We start from the raw sequence: 19235 nt of genomic DNA, 5'->3' as shown, positions 1-19235 counted from the left end.
AAATAACCCCAATTATACTCTTCGTTAATATGTTAGGAACTGATACACCATGAGGACGAAGACGATTCTGCTGGTGAGTCTGATGATAGTAATTTGGATTTTGAAGATACAAGTTATAAATCGGGAACTCCGAGCAGCATGAAAATGGCTCGAAATGAGGAAATTGGCGCGAGCATAAGATCGTCTAGAGCAAATAGTTGGTCATATTCTCCTGCAAAATTTTCTCCAGTGGATTGATTCGCCAACAACTGTTTCACCAAAAGTATCTTCTACTAATCATAAAAAAGGGTCTACTCCTCTAATGCGGTTTCTCTCCAGCCATGTCATTGAATCCTCTATTGCCTCCTCCATTCCGGTTTCTCCAAGCATGAGCCGTTATTACAACATTAGCTCACCAGACTTTGATGTTGAAGTGATTTTATGTCCAAAACTTAGAAGTTCTTTTTGTCTTTGTGCTTTGAAAGCTGCATTATTCCTTATCATCCCTATAGTTGCTTTGCAAATTTAGGATCTGCAAAAAAGTGTAAGGAGAAAACCCGGGAGCCAAGCAAGGAGTATGAGTTCCAACAAGGTGGACAACCAAGACTTGGAGAATAGGTAGCTCAAATGCCAATTTTCTTCCAATAATTTACAATTTTATGGTATTCTTTAGCTCAAAACTTGTTTGGGTTACACAGTTCTCTAAATAGAAGTGAAGAAGACTAGAGCTGCATTTCTCTCCCTATGTCTGATAATCTGACTTCTAATTCAATGCCACCAAAAGGTTTTGTTTGCCCGTCAGCTCTTCAATGACCCAGTTAAGCTCGAAACTGGTCAGCCTTACGAAAGAAAAGCTATTCAGGAATCGCTAAAAAGAGGAAATACCACTTGTCCCATTACTCGGCAACCTTTATCTACAAACTCAATGCCTAAAACAAATTATGTACTAAAAAAACTCATCACATCATGGATAGAGCAGCACCATGATCTTGCTCAAGAATTTTTGTACTCTGAAACTCCAAAAAACTGATTCAGCTCCTCCGTGAAAGAAACTTCATTTGCATCCTACCCTTCGAGAATGTCACATAATCCGAGTCATAATTCCACACCTAATCATGGAGGAGCAAGAGACCAGCATTGTCTACATCACCAACCAGTGTAATTTCCCAAGCCTCTATTGAAGCAATCATTAATGGGTTAAAACCATATGTTTCTTGTCTATGCACTTCAGAAAAAACTTAAAAGAATGTGAAGCGGCAGTTTTAGCAATAGCAAAACTATGGAAGGACTCAAATTGAATGATAAGTCTTATCACTTGTGTGGTGAAGCTAAAAAAAAACAAGATTGATCAAATAGTCTTATCACATGTATACAAAAGCATGTAAATTTCAACAAAACTTGCAATGACAGGAGATAAGTAATATTGTTGTAAAAATTATAATCTGAAGCTGCACTTGAGGAGATGGAGAAGTATGCCAAATGCATCTACAGAACCTTGAGAAAGTAGTCACTCAAGAAATGAATGGTCCAAAATCACATCCTTAACATCAGATATTTCTGATGGCAAGATCCAGGTTACACTAATACCTCAAAATGTAATAAAATTTGTAACAAAAAAAATAGAAGAAATTATTTAACTTTATTTCTAACAAAGCATACGTCTGATGAACAGCAGAACAGGGGAAAATAAACAAACACAGCAATTTAAAAAACAGTAGAGTCTGATCAAACAATACAATATTATGCTTTGATTCAAGAAAGCTGCCCACAATCGGCGATCACAACCGGCTTGGCACACCTGCCGGAGGAAGATCCAACCTTCTCAATGGCTTTCACCACATCCATTCCCTCCACAACTCTCCCAAACACCACATGCTTCCCGTCCAGCCACTCTGTTTTCGCTGTACAAATGAAAAACTGCGACCCGTTCGTCCCAGGCCCTGCATTAGCCATCGACAAGATCCCTGGTCCTGTGTGCTTCTTGATGAAATTCTCATCAGCGAACTTAGCTCCGTAGATCGATTCGCCTCCAGTTCCGTTCCCGGCTGTGAAATCGCCTCCTTGGCACATGAATCCAGGGATCACTCGGTGGAATGATGATCCCTTGTAGTGCAAGGGCTTGCGACTACTTCCAACGCCTTTCTCACCGGTGCAAAGAGCCCGGAAGTTCTCCGCCGTTCGCGGTGTTGTATCCGCGTATAGCTCTATCACTATCCGACCTACCGGATCTCCGCCGACCGACATATCGAAGAACACCTTAGGGTTTGCCATTGCAGAAAAGAAAACTGATGGTTGTTTGCTCTGTTCGTGGATTGAAAATTGAATCAATGAAATGACCTTAGGGTTCACAGCAACTGATGTTATATATATATTTATAAAATTAGGGCTTAAGGCCCATTCCATGTCTTAGAATTCAATTACATACCCAAACTCTTAAAATCACCAATTAGCTCCCCCAATTTATACTAAAATCTCCAATTAACTCCAACTCACAAAATCTTAGTGTTAAGTTGATACAAAAGCTGAAAAATAAGAAGAAAAATTTTCAAAAATGGTTTAATTTTAGCATGGCTTTCAACTTTTTGTTCCAAGATCATGACCATGAACCTCATCATAATTGTTAAAACTTGTGGCTATTGTCTTTGAATTTTTTTAGACGCACTTACATGATTTTATGTTTTTTTAGTAACGGTATATGTACCTGTTTCTAATTTGTGTGTCTATTTCAATTCTTAAAAGACTTGTAATTTGTAAGTTTTTGCCTCTAATATTTAATTAAAATCTAATAAATTCTATGGATTCATCACCATCACGTCTCATTCTAATTATAACAATATTCGTATTCAATTATTAGTATTTCATATTAAACCTTTTATTATTTAGATAGAAAGAAAAAAATTAATGAATTATGAAAGCAATTCAGACTTGGGTTTCAAAGTTTTTAAAAAGTATGATTTTTTTTTAATTTTATTGCTTTATCTTTTCCTTTTTAAAAATAATAAAAATCCGGATCAATCCAGGTTTTGGTTGGATCGTCAGAAATGCAGATAGAAAGGGGTGGCTGAGATGGAACCGTCCTTTAATCACCCCTACATGGCTGGTTCTCGATAGCGAGAGTGCGCCGACACAAGTGTGCCTTCTACCTCCCTCTCTGAACCCAAACGAGCTAATTTTATGAATTATGTTACCTAAATCCAAGCTTAGTCTATATACCATTGTTTTGTCAAAAAAAAAAATACTTAAGATGGTAATTATTTTAAGGTGGAGTTCTTAGAATTCTAATCTAATAGTGAGTATTAGTCTGTGACTGACCAAATAGTAGATTATAGTTTTAGCTAGAAGAAATTGACTAATTAAATAAACTACAAATTTTCAAATTTTAGAAGTTGGGCTTTAGGATCGAAAATAGCAGCCCTTCTTTCAAAAACGTCAGCCCTTCTCCAACAGTGACGCATGATCCTCGGCTATCGATAATCGATCCAAATCAGATGCTGCTCTTGAATCTTCAGGTAACAAATCTATTTGTCAAATTTGTGGCAAAGCTAATCATCTTGCTATTGATTGCTGGTATAAGTTTGATTATTCATATCAATCTGAAGATTTTTCTCAGGCTATTGTTGCTCTTAATCTTGCTGATAATGATCATTCTCTTTATGTTGACACTGGTGCAAAAACTCATATGATTAATGATGAGAGTAAGTTATTTTCAAAAAGACCTTATAATGGTCATGATAAAATGTATGTTGTCGATGAAATGGGACTCTCTATTTCTCATGTTGGAAATGCTTATATTTCTACAAATACAGGTTATTTAAAGCTTAATGATGTTCTTGTTGTTCCTGAGCTTACCAAGAACTTACTATCTGTTGGAAACTTTGCATCTGACAATCAACGTGTCTTTGAATTTACTGGATCTTCTTTTGTGATAAAGGACAGAAACAAAAGAGTCATCACCAATAGGCATAAAAAAGGCAAGCTTTATGCCTTTGGTTTTTTTCATGAAGCTTTGAGTGCAGTTAGGAAAAGCAGTACAACTTCTTCCATATGGTATGAACGACTTGGTCATCCTCACACCAAGATGTTTTACCTATTGAATGTATTGATGTTAATCTTTGGATTTTTGAACTGAATATTTGTGTCAGTTGTCAGATGGGTAAAAGTTGCAAATTATCTTTCATTAAAACAAATAAAGTTTCGAGCTTTCTTTTGGATAAAATACATTGTGATTTATGGGGGCCAGCACCTGTTGCATCCAATCAATCCTTTCGCTATTATGCTATTTTTGTGGATAATTTCTCTCGTTTCACTTGGTTATATTGTTTAAGAAGAAAATCAGACTTTTTTGATTGCTTTATAAAATTCCAAAAGCTTATTGAGAACCAATTTGAAAGAAAAATCAAGATTTTTCAATGTGATGGTGGTGGTGAATTTAACTCCGTTATTTTTCATAATCATTTATCCAATTTTGGCGTGTCTCTTCAAGTATTTGTCCAGATACATCTGAGCATAATGGAGTTGCTGAAAGAAAACATCGCCACGTGGTTGAAACAGGTTTAACGATGTTATTTCATGCGAATTTGCCTTTAACATACAGATACTGACTAGAACTGTTTTACTTGTGAGTTGGGAAATGACACTTTTGCGGTCAGCTTCCAACTCAGCACTCTGATTTACTCAGTGTCAGCTTAAACAATTTATATACTGGGTAAATATAGCAAGCAATACATACAGATATATATTGAAAGAGAGTTAGAAATTACTCAGTACGACTTATCCTGGTTCGGCCTCTCCGCCTACGTCCAGTCCCCAGAATCCCTCCGGGCTTTTTTAAATCCAATACTGAGCTCTTTAAAGGTAGAGCACAAACCGTTTACAAGGCAGTTGAATATGCAAGAGTACCATCCTCTATTCGTCTACTCAACTCCACTAAGCGCTACAACCCAGCACTTAGATTTTCTCTACCACTGAGTACCAAACCGAGTACTCAGCACACTCTCTCAATACTACGATTGATACAAAATTGTTCTTTTTCAAACAAAGAACACTTTAGATGATTACAAAGAAAATCACTCTAGCATTTACACAGGAATAGAAATTTGGTGTAAGATCTCTTTCTTGTATTGATGTGCTTTTGTATGTATGCTCTTATTCTCTTTTTGTTTTCACAATCGGCAAAGGATCCAAGATGTGTACTTGTCCTTTTATAGTTGTATTCTGAAGACTTTGTTCATTTGAATTCTGGATTTGTCCGTTGAATCCAAACAGCTACTTTTTGAGACAAGGCTCTGGTCAGCTTCAGTTTTGCAGGCCAATCCCGTCGTCTGAATTCCGCAGGCGTCAGGTTTGTCTTCTTCTTGCAGGTTTCGTCTTTTTGTGCCAGTTTGTCTTTTAGTGAAAGAACAGTTGACCCATGCATCTTGAAATTGGCTTTTGCGTAATTCCAAGGTTTCTATTATTGGTGCAGACAGTTGTCGGATCTTGTCTTTTATCGAACGGATCATTCGCGATATCCTGAAGATCACTCAGCTTGTCTTTGATAGCCGTTGTCTGCGATTGTTTGCTAATACAAATACTGAGTTCTCTTTTACTCAGCTTCCATGGTCAGCTTCGTTTTACAAGACACAGTTTTCAAGAAGACTTCTTTACTTTTGATACTGAGTTGCGTTCCATTCAGTTTCGCTGATTTATTTGATCTTTAAGCTTCCGTTCTGAAGATGACTTACCTTCTATCACGCTGAGTTACACTCCATGCAACTTGTGCTGTTTTCTTATGCTGTCTTCGTCCTGTCTTACCTTTTTTATTTCTATTTCCATTTATATTTATACTCAACATTGAACAAACATATTAGTACAATTAAATCAAAGCACTTAAATTTAATTGTTCCTTAATCATGGATTAACTTAAATAATTTTGTCAAATCAAAATCATGTGGAAAGGTGTTTCAACAAACTCCCCCATTTTGATGTTGGCAAAATGTTTAATTGATGGAACTCAGCATTGAGATTCCCCATGATTGATATTCTTTTTATGCTTCTGAAATTGCTCCACCGTAAGGGTTGCATCTATTGACTTAATTTAACTCTAAACCTTCTAAGATTTAATTGAGTGAAATTAAGGCATGCTTATACTGACTTATTTCAGTTCTAGACCTTTCAAGATCTAATTCAGATGAGCCTAGGTCAGCTTTCAGAAGAGATCAAAGTGTGGAATATGTTTTGACTCAGTTTTGATACATGGTTATATATCAGAGTTATGGGAAAACATTATCAAAGCAAATGTATCAAGTCTAATGTGTACTGATTATATTCCTTTTTCCTTTGTTTGTTTGTTCAATTAAGACAGATCAGCATAAAGCACAATACGTAAGTAAGCATCACATAAAATTAGTCAATTTTGAATAAGAGATGCATAAGTTTATAGATAGTCAGCAAGACAAAATACACCAGATAAGGGGGAAAAAAGTACAAGTCAAGAATAAAAACTAGCCAAACTATTTCTTCCTATTGACTTGGGCAGGATTAACTTTGCCTTTTCCCTTTTATTGCTGCTGACTACTAGATGCTCCTCCTGTTTCCCTTGAGTGGTGCTGAGTTCTATTAGCTTGTTCTTTCTCCCCCGTTTTGCCAGCATCGGGCGGAGGAGGAACGAAGGTGTCATTTAGAGCAGCACGAGTTAACCTCACGGAATATGCCTTAAGCCTTTTCGTGCTTTCATTCAGACCATCAAAAAAAGGAACACCATCGTCTAAGACAGAACCGGGAATTCGGAGAGAGGCACTGAGCATACTCAAAATATATTCTTGGGATTTGCCTACCCATGTGATAGTGTCAGTCAGTATGGCGTAAGCTTGATGATACATCTTAAGCAAAGCCGAATCATAGAACTGACGTTGAGCATTCGTGTGACGCATATGTTTGAAGGTGGCTCGTGAGTATTGCAAAAGTTCGTTCGTCTTGAGTTGGTCAGTTTCCATTTCTTCCTTACTCAAGTTGAGTAGGCGAACTGCCTCACTTATTTGCTCAATGGAACACTGGGACAAAGAGGAGATTAACTCACGAGTTCTTGTCTGCTCAGCGTTGAGCTGGGCGAAAAGTTGATGAACCTCAGCGGAGGTTGCATACATTGAGTTCACAGCTGACAAGTTGTTGAGTTGACCCTGGAGAGAGTTCATATGGTTTACCATTGTCAGCTGGAGTTCATTCAGCTTTACTATAGATTCCTGCTTGGGCTATTGAGATTGGAGAGATGTCATGACACTCAGAAGATCCTTAAGACCTTTAATTTCAGTTAGAAGCTGAGTGGCAGAGGAAAGTTGAGTTGGCTCAACATGATCAGACCCAGCGGCTTCGGCATTGGAGTGATGAATATCCTAAAGTAGGGCTTGAGCTGAGTCGATGATTCGGCGTCCAGACTCAGTAACATGCAAGTATGCGTAGGGTCAGGGACGGATTCACAGTGGGGGCAATGGGGGCACTTGCCCCCACTGTGTTCTGGAAATTTTTTGATCTTCCATGATACAATATGAAAGTTTAAAGGTTTGCCCCCATTGACAATGGTGGTGGCTGCTACTGCAAGGGCTGAGGTTGAAGAAAGAAAGAAAGAGATAGGGTTTTTTTTTTATTTATGTTGTTCCTTTTCTATGAACAAAACGACGCCGTTCCACTTAAGTTGGACGACGTCGTTTTGTTAAATGAAACATTAAAAAATAAATAAAACCTAATTCTAATGAGCTGCGTCTAAATATCGATCCTATTCCAGCCCCAATTCTCCAAAGTGGACCCATCCAACTATTCTTCACTACTTGGTGTTCGACCCAAAAAGTTTCCATAGCATGATTTATCTTTCTGAGTTTATAGCATTTTAAAAGGTTTGCTTTTTTATTTTTTCTATGTGGTTGAATTTGAATAAGTTTTTTTTTAATAGATTTGGTTGTTCCCAGGTTTATAATTTAATTTGTTGCATATTGTTAAGAATAGTTTAATTTAATTTTCTTTATATATTGATTGTTTAATTGCTTGCTGAGTATGTTTTCTTAGTTTTTAAAGTGCGGCAATTTAATATTTGAGTTGAGTTAAATTAGTTAAGGGGATAACGGCCAAATTTGATCTTAATGTGTTAAGTGAAGTACAAATTTTGTCATATATTACCGAAATTTCGATAATATAGGGCTAAAATTGATTTTGAGTGTAAACATTAAGATTGAATTTGGACCATTTCAAATGCTAGGCTAAATTTGCACTTCACAAAAAACGTTAAGGTCAAATTTGATTTTTATCCTTTAGCTAATCCAAGATTAAGATTGTAAAGATTAAGATTGAATTTAGATAATTTCAAATGTTAGCTAAATTTGCAGTTTTGAATTTGTAAATTTGTACTATTAATGAACAAACTTACATAGTTTGCCCCCACTAAATAAAAATCCTGGATTCGTCCCTGCGTAGGGTTCATCACTTTGTGGCCCAGATGCTGAAATATGAGTAGCACCTTGTGTTTGGTGCTGTCCAGAAGCAGATGTGCCAGCGAGGTCAGTGGCTGGACTTTTATTCAGATTAGGAGCTGACTGGTTTGCGGTCTGTGTTAACGGATTTGGAAGAGGTTGATCTGCATAGTTACTCACTTGCTCAGTGTCAGCTGGAATTGGAGTTGGAGATTGAGGAATTTCAAAGCTGACTCGAGCAGACTTTTCCTGCGCTGACTTAGAGGTCTGACCAGCAGGAACTTCAAGCACTTGCTTGGTAAAGATTGGATTTTCTGGAGTCTTGGGATCGGCTTGTTCCTTATCTTGAGAAACAGAGGCTTGCTTTTTCTGGAGTTCCCTTGGAGGAGGCTCAGTGGGGTTGGAGAAGAATTTGAATTGCATTTCAGAGAGATCAGTGATAGGATCCCGTAGAGGAGAATCATCCAGAAGGTCAATAACTGGAGACTTATGAGCCTTTTTCTTGAGTCGCCTTAATTTCTTAGCCTTTGGAGGAGAGGGGTCAGCTTGAATAGAGTCAAGAGATTCAGACGGTGAATTTACCCCTAGGTCAGCATGATCCTTTGCTGTTGGCTCAGCTTGTTCTTCAACCTGCTCAGTGTTAGTTGTCTGTTCATGCTCAGCAGCCATTGTCTCCTCAACATTAAACTGACCTCCTAGATCACCCAACTCTTCTTCTTGGTCAGCAGGTGGTTTTTCAAGATCAATTCCTTGGCTTCTCACAAAGTGTGAGTCTTCAGAGATCACCGAGGCAAGAGGGGGTGCATCTATAGGGTTCAACCCAGATGAAACCTTTTTCTTCTTTCGTAGAGGCTGCTCGGGAGTGTCTTCTTTCTCTTCTTCCTCGGGCTCAACTTGCCTCTTTTGTTTTTCTGCTGACTTAGGTTCCTCCTGACCTTGCTCAGCTTCAGCTCTCTTTCCTCTGGACACAAACCGAATGTTTTTCGGGGCAGCATCAGTGTCTTTGGAAGAGGTTTGAATCGCTTTCCTCTTTCTATCAGTGCGGGCTTGCTTTACTTTCTTCCCTTCTCTGGTCAGCATGCCTTCTGTTTCCTTAACTGCGGCCCCCTTTCCTTTCTTGGGTACGATTGGTTGGTCGTAGGCCAAACCGAACAATATTCCAGCTGTAATCTTCGTTCCCCAGACGTTGATTTCCTCTACTAAGCTCACTTGCTAGTCTTTGAGGATTTTGGTGATGAGGGAGCCTAACCTAAGGGTGCCACTACTTCTTTGAAAAGCGGCGATGAGAAAAACCGGCATGTTGAGTGGCTTGTAGGTCAGCATATGCCAGATAAAGCATTGTTCAAAGTTTGACGCTAAGGAGGTGGAGTTGACCTTGGGGAAGAGAAAGTTCGTCAAGATGTAGTGGGCCATCTTCTGATTCTGACCCATGGAAGTGCTTGTGATTTCCCCTACATGACCGGCGGGCTTGCAAAACTCAGTGGGATATTCGATTTTAGTATAGTCGTTGGTGGTTCTGAGTTTGGTTCCGCTATTGGTCAGCTTGAGCAATTTGGCGAGATAGGAAGGATTGACGAAGATTTCCTTTCCCTTAACCTGGGTAACCATATAGTCCCTGTCATCATCAGCAGCTCGCAAATTCACATAGAAGTCTTTTACCAGTTATGGGTAGGTGGGTTCTCGAATAGAGAAGAGCTCGCCCCAGCCATTTTTAGAGATCCATTCGCAGAACGGTTTCTCAGCATCCACAAATCCCTTAGAAAACCATCGGGAGTGATCAACCTTGTATCCCCTGACACTGTTCTAGACTGGAGAGTAAGTTCTTTCCATCGGTTTCTTCCCCTTATCCTTTTTCTGTTTCTTTTTCGACGAAGTTGCTAGGTCAGCGTGGGGGCTCTTTCTCGGAGTATGGTCGTGCTGACCATGTTCTTGAGACTTGGTGGGAGTCTCGCTATATTCCTACTGAGCAGGAGATTTAGGGTTTTCATCGGAGCGGTTATCATCGTAACCAGCACCGGAGAGATTTTGTGAATCGTTAGATATGATTCTTAGAGATTTTTAAGAGGTTTGGGAATTTTAGATAGAGAGAGAGATTGATTGCCAGAAATTTCAAGTGTAAAGAGGTAGAAGTGGGAATTCGTCCACTATTTATAGGGGTGTCGAATTGATCTGAATCGTTGAGGTGGCGGTTTTGACCTCGAGATAATCAACCGATAATGATTCTAGTATTTATGACACAATCGGCGCATGTGTTTTCTAATTATTGTGATTACGTCATCCTAGGTAGCTATTTAATACACGTGCCAGCATTAATTGTGCAACGGATCTTTTACTCAGCGTTAAGAATTTTAAACGTTTAAGATTTTGAGTAGTCAGTTTTACGTAGGAGAATTATTCGTGTGCTTAGTAACTTTGCTTAAGATAATCACTCAATATGTAAATCTGTTCAGTATGAGGTAATTTTATATTACATTTGGACTCAGCATGCAAAAGTTACTAATTTTGGCACAAATCACTCAGCATGGTAATCACTCAACATTCAATTTAAACATAGAATTTTATTGAAGAGGATTAGACATACCGATTGCTTCCCTTAGTATGTTGAATTGCTCATGAGCCAAAGGCTTAGTGAAGATATCCACAAGTTGTTCATCTGTTGGTACGTAGGTCAGCTTAATCTCACCCTTGAGTACATGATCTCTGATGAAGTGATGCCTTATGCTGACATGCTTCATCCTGCTGTGTTGGATTGGATTCTTAGATAGGTCAATAGCGCTTTTGTTATCGCATTTGACTTCAATTGTTTCTGTTTTAACTCCGTAATCCTCAAGCTATTGCTTAATCCACAGAACTTGGGCCACACAGCTTCCAGCAGCTATGTACTCAGCTTCAGTTGTAGACAGGGCCACTGACGATTGCTTCTTACTGAACCAAGATACTAGACAGCTTCCTAGGAAGTGACATCCTCCTGAAGTGCTTTTACGTTTTAGCTTATCTCGTCCATAGTCAACGTCAGTGTATCCAATGAGTGTGAAGTCATTTGCATTTGGATACCATAAACCTGCATTAACTGAGCTCTGCAAATATCTGAAAATTCTTTTTACAGCTATAAGATGAGATTTTCTGGGGTTAGCTTGATATCTTGCGCAATAACATACTGAGTACTGAATGTCAGGTCTACTAGTAGTAAGGTAAAGTAGAGAGCCTATCATACCTCGATATAACTTGCTATCTACTGACTTACCTTTCTCATCAGCGCAAAGGACAGTGTCAGTACCCATTGGGGTTGATATGGGCTTACATTCTTCCATATCAAATTTCTTTAACATTTTTTTGGCGTACTTTGAACTGACTAATGAAGATGTCGTTCTTCCCTTGCTTGATTTGTAAACTAAGGAAGAAGTTGAGTTCGCCCATCATAGACATCTCGAACTCAGTTTGCATCTGTTTGCTAAATTCTTTGCACATAGATTCGTCAGTGGCACCAAAGATTATGTCATCTACGTAAATTTGTGCCAGCAGGGTATTTTTACCCTTTTTCTTAATGAACAAGGTTGTGTCAGCTTTGCCTCTGACATAATTCTTGGTCAGCAGAAAGTTGGTCAACCTCTCATACCAAGCTCTTGGAGCTTGTTTCAGCCCATATAGAGCCTTCTTGAGCTTATAAACATGGTTTGGAAGTTTTGGATCTTCAAACCCTGGAGGCTGACTAACATATACCTCTTCGTTTATAAAGCCATTAAGAAAAGCACTTTTAACATCCATTTGATATAGTTTAAAGTTCATATAGCTTGCATAAGCACACAATATTCATATAGCTTCTAACCTAGCAACAGGAGCGAAGGTCTCACCATAGTCAATGCCTTCTTGCTGACTATAGCCTTGGGCTACAAGTCGGGCTTTGTTTCTGACCACATTGCCTTGCTCATCTAGTTTATTTCTAAAGACCCACTTAGTTCTTATGGTCTTTTGATTCCTAGGTTTTGGTACTAGATCCCATACCTCATTTCTTTTGAATTGATCAAGCTCTTCTTGCATAGCATTGATCCAATGTTCGTCATGCTCAGCTTTTGAGAAGTTCTTTGGCTCATATACTGAGACGAATGCAACATTTTTGAGATACTTTCTAAGCTGATCTCTTGTCATCAGCTTGTTGTCAGCGGCATCAAGAATGGACTTCTCCGAATGTCCTCTTGGGATTTTTATTTCTTTAGGTAATGTTGAGTTGTCTTGAATAGGTGTTTCTACAACATCTGTAGGAATAGATTGGTTAGCAAAGGTAATTTTGGGTTCATGTTTACCTTTGGTCAGCCTTTGTACTGATGATTCAGTAGCTCCTGTTTGGTCAGCGGAAGCTGAGCTTGGTTCATCTTCGGCGGACTGAGTTGTCTTTCCTGCAGGGTCAGTTTCATCGAACTCTATATGGACAGACTCTTCAACAACTTGAGTTCGTTTATTATATACTCTATATGCTTTACTGTTAGTTGAGTACCCTAAAAATATCGCTTCGTCAGCTTTAGCATCAAATTTTGCAAGGTTATCTTTTGTATTGAGTATAAAACATTTACACCCAAAGGCACGAAAGTAGCCAATGTTGGGCTTTCGTCCTTTCCAAAGTTCGTATGGGGTTTTCTTAAGAATAGGTCTAACTAAAGCCCTATTGAGTATGTAGCATGCTGTGTGGACAGCTTCACCCCAGAAATACTTTGGAAACCTATTTTCACTCAGCATTGTCCTAACAATTTCGACAATCGTTCTGTTCTTCCTTTCAACAACCCCATTTTGTTGAGGAGTTCTAGGAGCAGAGAAATTGTGGTCAATACCACTGGTTTCGCAGAATTCGTCAAACTGTTGGTTTTTGAATTCTCCACCATTGTCACTTCTAATATGAGCTACTTTTAGGTCTTTGTCATTTTCAAGCTTTTTAATCAATGTTGTGAACATCTCAAACGTTTCATCCTTGCTACTCAGCAAGATGATCCAAGTATACCGAGAGAAATCATCTACAATGAATAAGGAGAATTTCTTACCGCCCAAGCTGAGTGGCTGGACAGGTCCGAAAAGGTCCAAATGTAGTAATTCCAATGGTCTCTTGGTTGAGACAATGTTTTTACTTTGAAACGACTTTTTCGTTTGTTTACCTTGCTGACAAGCATTACATAATTGATCTTTTTCAAATTTCAATTTGGGCAATCCCTCAACTAGTTGTTTTCTAGCTAATTTGGCAAGGAGGTCCATGCTTGCATGACCAAGTCTCCTATGCCATAGCCAGGAGTTATCCTCTTTAGATACTAAGCATATATTTTTGGAAAACTCAACATATATACATTGTCAACGCGAGGGGCAGTTAAAATCAAATTGTTTGTTTTTCCCTCGAGTATCCGACACTGAGTAGCATCAAATACAACCTGTCTACCGCTGTCACACAGCTGAGCTACGCTCAATAGATTGTATTTGAGACCCTTAACTAAGGAGACTGACTCAATAGTAGGATTACCTCCGATAGTGCCTGATCCTACTATCTTTCCCTTTTTATTGTCTCCAAAGCTTACGTTTCCACCTCATTTAAGCTCAAGTGTGATGAACTGAGTTTCATCACCAGTCATATGCCTCGAGCATGCGTTGTCAATATACCAAAGCTTTGACTTCTCCACGCATCTCAGGCTCACCTGCATTTTGAATCATTCATCTTTAGGTACCCTATTCTTTTTGGGTCCTCGTTTGTTAGCATAGACAGGTGCAAAGTCATGTTTTAATTTGTGACGGCATACTTTTATGGTGTGGCCTTGTTTACCACAGAAGTCACAATGAGTTACCCTTTTAGGGTGACTTTGTTTTTGGTCAGCACCATTGTGCTGAGCATGCCAACATACCTTAGTGGTATGTCCTTTCTTTTCGCAGAAGTCACATTGGACAATCCGCTTGTTATACCGACACACATCTGTTGTGTGTCCCCTTTTTCCACAACAGTTACACTGAGTGAACTGTCTGCGCTGACTAGTACCTGAGTACTCAACATGGGATTTGGTTGAACCTTTTGTTTGGTTCTGTTGGTTTGTGACATCCTTTCTCAGTTTTTTGAATCTGATTGGACCTCCGAGACAAACTCGTGCATAATTTCTATGTTGCTATGCAAAGTTGAGTTGTCTTGGAGAAGATATCGAAGGTCACTAAGTTTGACCTCTTCGATCTCATCACATCGCCTGTTGAGTGCCTTTATTTTCTTGTTACACTTTTTAGTCAGTGTATATAAATCACTCAGGGCGTTAATCATTTAATTTCTAAGCAAGTGTAAGGATGTTACCTCATTTGAGTAATCCTCCTGTTCAGATTCTTTAGAGAGGTCAGCTTGCTTAGATCGAGTGTGGTCAGTAGCGTCATCGGCCATGAAGCATATGTTTGCTGACTCGGTGGCATCAGCTTTAGATGATGTTGACTCATCGCTGTCACTCCATGTGGCCACCATTTCCTTTTTGCTTCCCTTCTTTTCTTTCTTCAGATTAGGGCAGCTTGACTTAATGTGCCCAGTTTGATGGCACTCAAAGCACGTGACAGGCTTGGAGCTGTCCTTTTTGTATTTGTCACTGGATTCAGCTTTGTACCTATCGCCTCTTCTGAATGGCCTCTTGTTGTTCTTCTCATTTTTTCTGAACAGCTTCTTCATCTTCCTTGTGAACATTGCCATTTCCTCATCATCCGATGAGTCGGCTTCGGTTGAGTCAGCTTTCATGACAAGTGGTTTTTGTTTCTTGTCTTCTGACTTTTCTTTTGCTTCAAAATTTTTCATAGAGATCTCATGAGTCAGCAGAGATCCGATCAGCTCGTCGTATTTATATGTAGTCAAGTCTTGAGCTTCCTCCACGGCAGTTTTCTTAGCTTGCCAGCTCTTGGGTAAGCTTCTCAGGATTTTCTTCACCTGCTCTTCTTCAGTGAAGTTCTTACCGAGCCTATTTAGCTCATTTATGATGTTGGTGAATCTAGCGTTCATTCCAGAGATGTCCTCATTGTCGTTCATCTCGAATAGCTCGTATAATCTCATATGTTGGTTCACCTTTGATTCCTTGACCTTGCTTGTACCTTCATAGGTTACTTCAAGCTTTTTCCAAATCTCCTGTGCTGACTCGCAACCTGAAATCTTATTGTATTCTGCAGCGTCCAGCGCACAGTGAAGCATATTGATAGCCGAAGCATTATTTTGTAGTTTCTTAAGGTCATCTTCTGACCACTCAGTTTCACTCTTGACAACTTTCTCATTGTCAACAGTTTTATAAGGCACATATGGGCCTTGAACTATTGCAAGCCATGCACTCATGTTTGTGGCTTGAATAAAGTTCTTCATCCTATTCTTCCAGAACGTATAATTAGATCCAAAGAATAGGGGAGGCCGACTAATTGATAACGCCTCAGGGAGTATCTGTGTTGTTTGGTTCCCTGGAAGGAAACGAGTGCTGTTCTCAGCCATTTATCGGGATCAGCTCAAGATAGTTATATCTTTGAGTAGTGAGCTATTTGGCTCTGATACCACTTGTTGGTCCCATGTGATTAGTTCCAAGGGGGGTTAGGAACTAATGTAACTTTTTCTATTTAATTACACTGACTTAATTCAATTCTTTGAGTTTCACAACTCAGCTTTGGTCAGCGCGGACGAGTGAAGCGTAAGACGGCTTTAGTCAGATACTGACTAGAACTGTTTTACTTGTGAGTTGGGAAATGACACTTTTGCGGTCAGCTTCCAACTCATTACTCTGATTTACTCAGTGTCAGCTTAAACAATTTATATACTGAGTAAATATAGCAAGCAACACATACAGATATATATTGAAAGAGAGTTAGAAATTACTCAGTACGACTTATCCTGGTTCGGCCTCTCCGCCTACGTCCAGTCCCCAGAATCCATTCGGGCTTTTTTAAATCCAATACTAAGCTCTTTAAAGGCAGAGCACAAACCGTTTACAAGGCAGTTGAATATGCAAGAGTACCATCCTCTATTCGTCTACTCAACTCCACTAAGCGCTACAACCCAGCACTTAGATTTTCTCTACCACTGAGTACCAAACCGAGTACTCAGCACACTCTCTCAATACTACGATTGATACAAAATTGTTCTTTTTCAAACAAAGAACACTTTAGATGATTACAAAGAAAATCACTCTAGCATTTACACAGGAATAGAAATTTGGTGTAAGATCTCTTTCTTGTATTGATGTGCTTTTGTATGTATGCTCTTATTCTCTTTTTGTTTTCACAATCGGCAAAGGATCCAAGATGTGTACTTGTCCTTTTATAGTTGTATTCTGAAGACTTTGTTCATTTGAATTCTGGATTTGTCCGTTGAATCCAAACGGCTCCTTTTTGAGACAAGGCTCTGGTCAGCTTCAGTTTTGCAGGCCAATCCTGTCGTCTGAATTCTGCAGGCGCCAGGTTTGTCTTCTTCTTGCAGGTTTCGTCTTTTTGTGCCAGTTTGTCTTTTAGTGAAAGAACAGTTGGCCCATGCATCTTGAAATTGGCTTTTGCGTAATTCCAAGGTTTCTATTATTGGTGCAGACAGTTGTCAGATCTTGTCTTTTAGCGAACGGATCATTCGCGATGTCCTGAAGATCACTCAGCTTGTCTTTGATAGCCGTTGTCTGCGATTGTTTGCTAATACAAATACTGAGTTCTCTTTTACTCAGCTTCCATGGTCAGCTTCGTTCTGCAAGACACAGTTTTCAAGAAGACTTCTTTACTTTTGATACTGAGTTGCGTTCCATTCAGTTTCGCTGATTTGTTTGATCTCTTTAAGCTTCTGTTCTAAAGATGACTTATCTTCTATCACGCTGAGTTACACTCCACTCAGCTTGTGCTGTTTTCTTATGCTGTCTTCGTCCTGTCTTACCTTTTTTATTTCTATTTCCATTTATATTTATACTCAACATTGAACAAACATATTAGTACAATTAAATCAAAGCACTTAAATTTAATTGTCCCTTAATCATGGATTAACTTAAATAATTTTGTCAAATCAAAATCATGTGGAAAGGTGTTTCAACACGGTTCCTTTAGCTTCCTTTATTGTGTTGGCCGAAATCTGCAAGGGAAGCGGTCTATTTATAGACTTCTCAAACCCTAGCCCTAGTTGTATTAGTTAATTAATTAATCAGAATCCTATTCGGAATAGAATTTCTAATTAGATAATTAAATAAATACTTATTATTATCTAAATAATAACTAATTATATTTAGATAATAATACTAATCTAATTAGTTATTTAATTTATGTTAGGGATAATTAATTAGAGTTATAATCACATTAAAACCTCTAATTAATATTATCAGATAATCCTTTAATTTAATTCACAACTATAATCTAATTATAATTATTAATCAAATTAATTATCCCTAATTAAATACTAAATTTCGGCCCATACATATTGTCCCACTAAATTACTCTTTCGTCCTCTGGTTCCAAATCCTTTAATTTAATTCACAACTATAATCTAATTATAATTATTAATCAAATTAATTATCCCTAATTAAATACTAAATTTCGGCCCATACATATTGTCCCACTAAATTACTCTTCCGTCCTCTGGTTCCAAATCTCATGTGCGACCCATTAGGTCCTTATTGCTACTAGCCGTATATATCCTTTGAAATTTATTTCACCCTAATTAATTTCAACATGTATATAACGGAATGTCGTCGCGAGCTGTTACTAGCAGAACCTATGACATTCCCCCAGTGCAAATAAGAAGTCAGGTTGAAAACTGACATTAACCTTTCCGCATTAGGTGCAGTATAATACGATCCTTCATCAATTATATTCTTTGGTCAATTCCTTATAACCATGAAATGTGTCAAGGTTACATATAACGAAGAGTCCGTTTTTACTTGTACAAGTTGAATTTACTCTAAAAGATAAGTTAAGTGAAATTTCTATTTCTACTCTTAACTGTATCACCTTGCAATGATTTCAGTCAATTCACCACAAGCGGCCATATGGATATATCTCCCATTTATCAGGGGTGACGAATGCTCAATCTAACATTAACTATTCTACACTTACTTTATGTGATACCTAACCCTGCTCTCACATACCCCAGGGCCTCCCCTGTAGTGGATCGTGCTCACACAGAATCAAAGCATCACACTCCATAATCCAGAATCACTAATTAATTAATGTTTGAGTCTGAGGATTAGTTATACATACTAATACCAAAGAGATGAACAGTTGACACTTAGATAAATCAATCCATACTGTTATCTCAAGTCGGGTCCCAATCCTAATGAACTCCTTCACCAGATCCATGTAACTGCCTAGATATCTCCATATCTAAAGCTTGTGAGATCAACTCTCTGTCTCGATAGAAAACACTATTACATGCAAGTCTCAATAGTAATATACCAACCCCTATAACATATTACTTGACTTGGGTTGATTTTAAGTTTATTGGTCTATTATAAAGTACAGTCTCACTTCATGCTTGTATGCACACTTTATCACTACTTAAATAAACTTAGGATTACTTTCTTTATGAAAGATTAATGCCTTTTATATATAGTTACATTTATGCTATATATCTGATTAGACAAATGACTAAATAAACAATTTATTCATTAATATTTATATCCTAAAACAATTGTCTTTAGGACACTAAACTCCAACATACGAATAAGAGTCTTTGTTGATTTTATCTCTTATTCTCTTATCAGCCAGTTAGTTGTATTTTTGAATTTGAATTAGAGAGTTTTATAACAGAACAACAACTCTTCTTTGTGTATAAAGGTTACGTTCTAGTTAATAAAAATCATCAAAAGTAATGAGCTCTGATTCTACCAT

General features: G+C 38.3%; 1 protein-coding gene across 1 annotated transcript; it reads right to left on the bottom strand.

Annotated features, from left to right (window-relative positions):
- Positions 1-1465: 1465 nt before the first annotated feature.
- On the bottom strand, positions 1466-2324 carry LOC136235747 (peptidyl-prolyl cis-trans isomerase-like). The gene has a single exon (XM_066025734.1). It carries the CDS (start codon positions 2248-2250, stop codon positions 1732-1734), a length of 519 nt encoding a protein of 172 aa, XP_065881806.1. The 5' UTR covers positions 2251-2324; the 3' UTR covers positions 1466-1731.
- Positions 2325-19235: the final 16911 nt, after the last annotated feature.

Source organism: Euphorbia lathyris, chromosome 7 (assembly GCF_963576675.1).
Source record: "Euphorbia lathyris chromosome 7, ddEupLath1.1, whole genome shotgun sequence".
NCBI lineage: Eukaryota > Viridiplantae > Streptophyta > Magnoliopsida > Malpighiales > Euphorbiaceae > Euphorbia > Euphorbia lathyris.
Note: the sequence above shows the minus strand (reverse complement) of the source record. Positions and strands in the feature narration are given on the sequence as shown.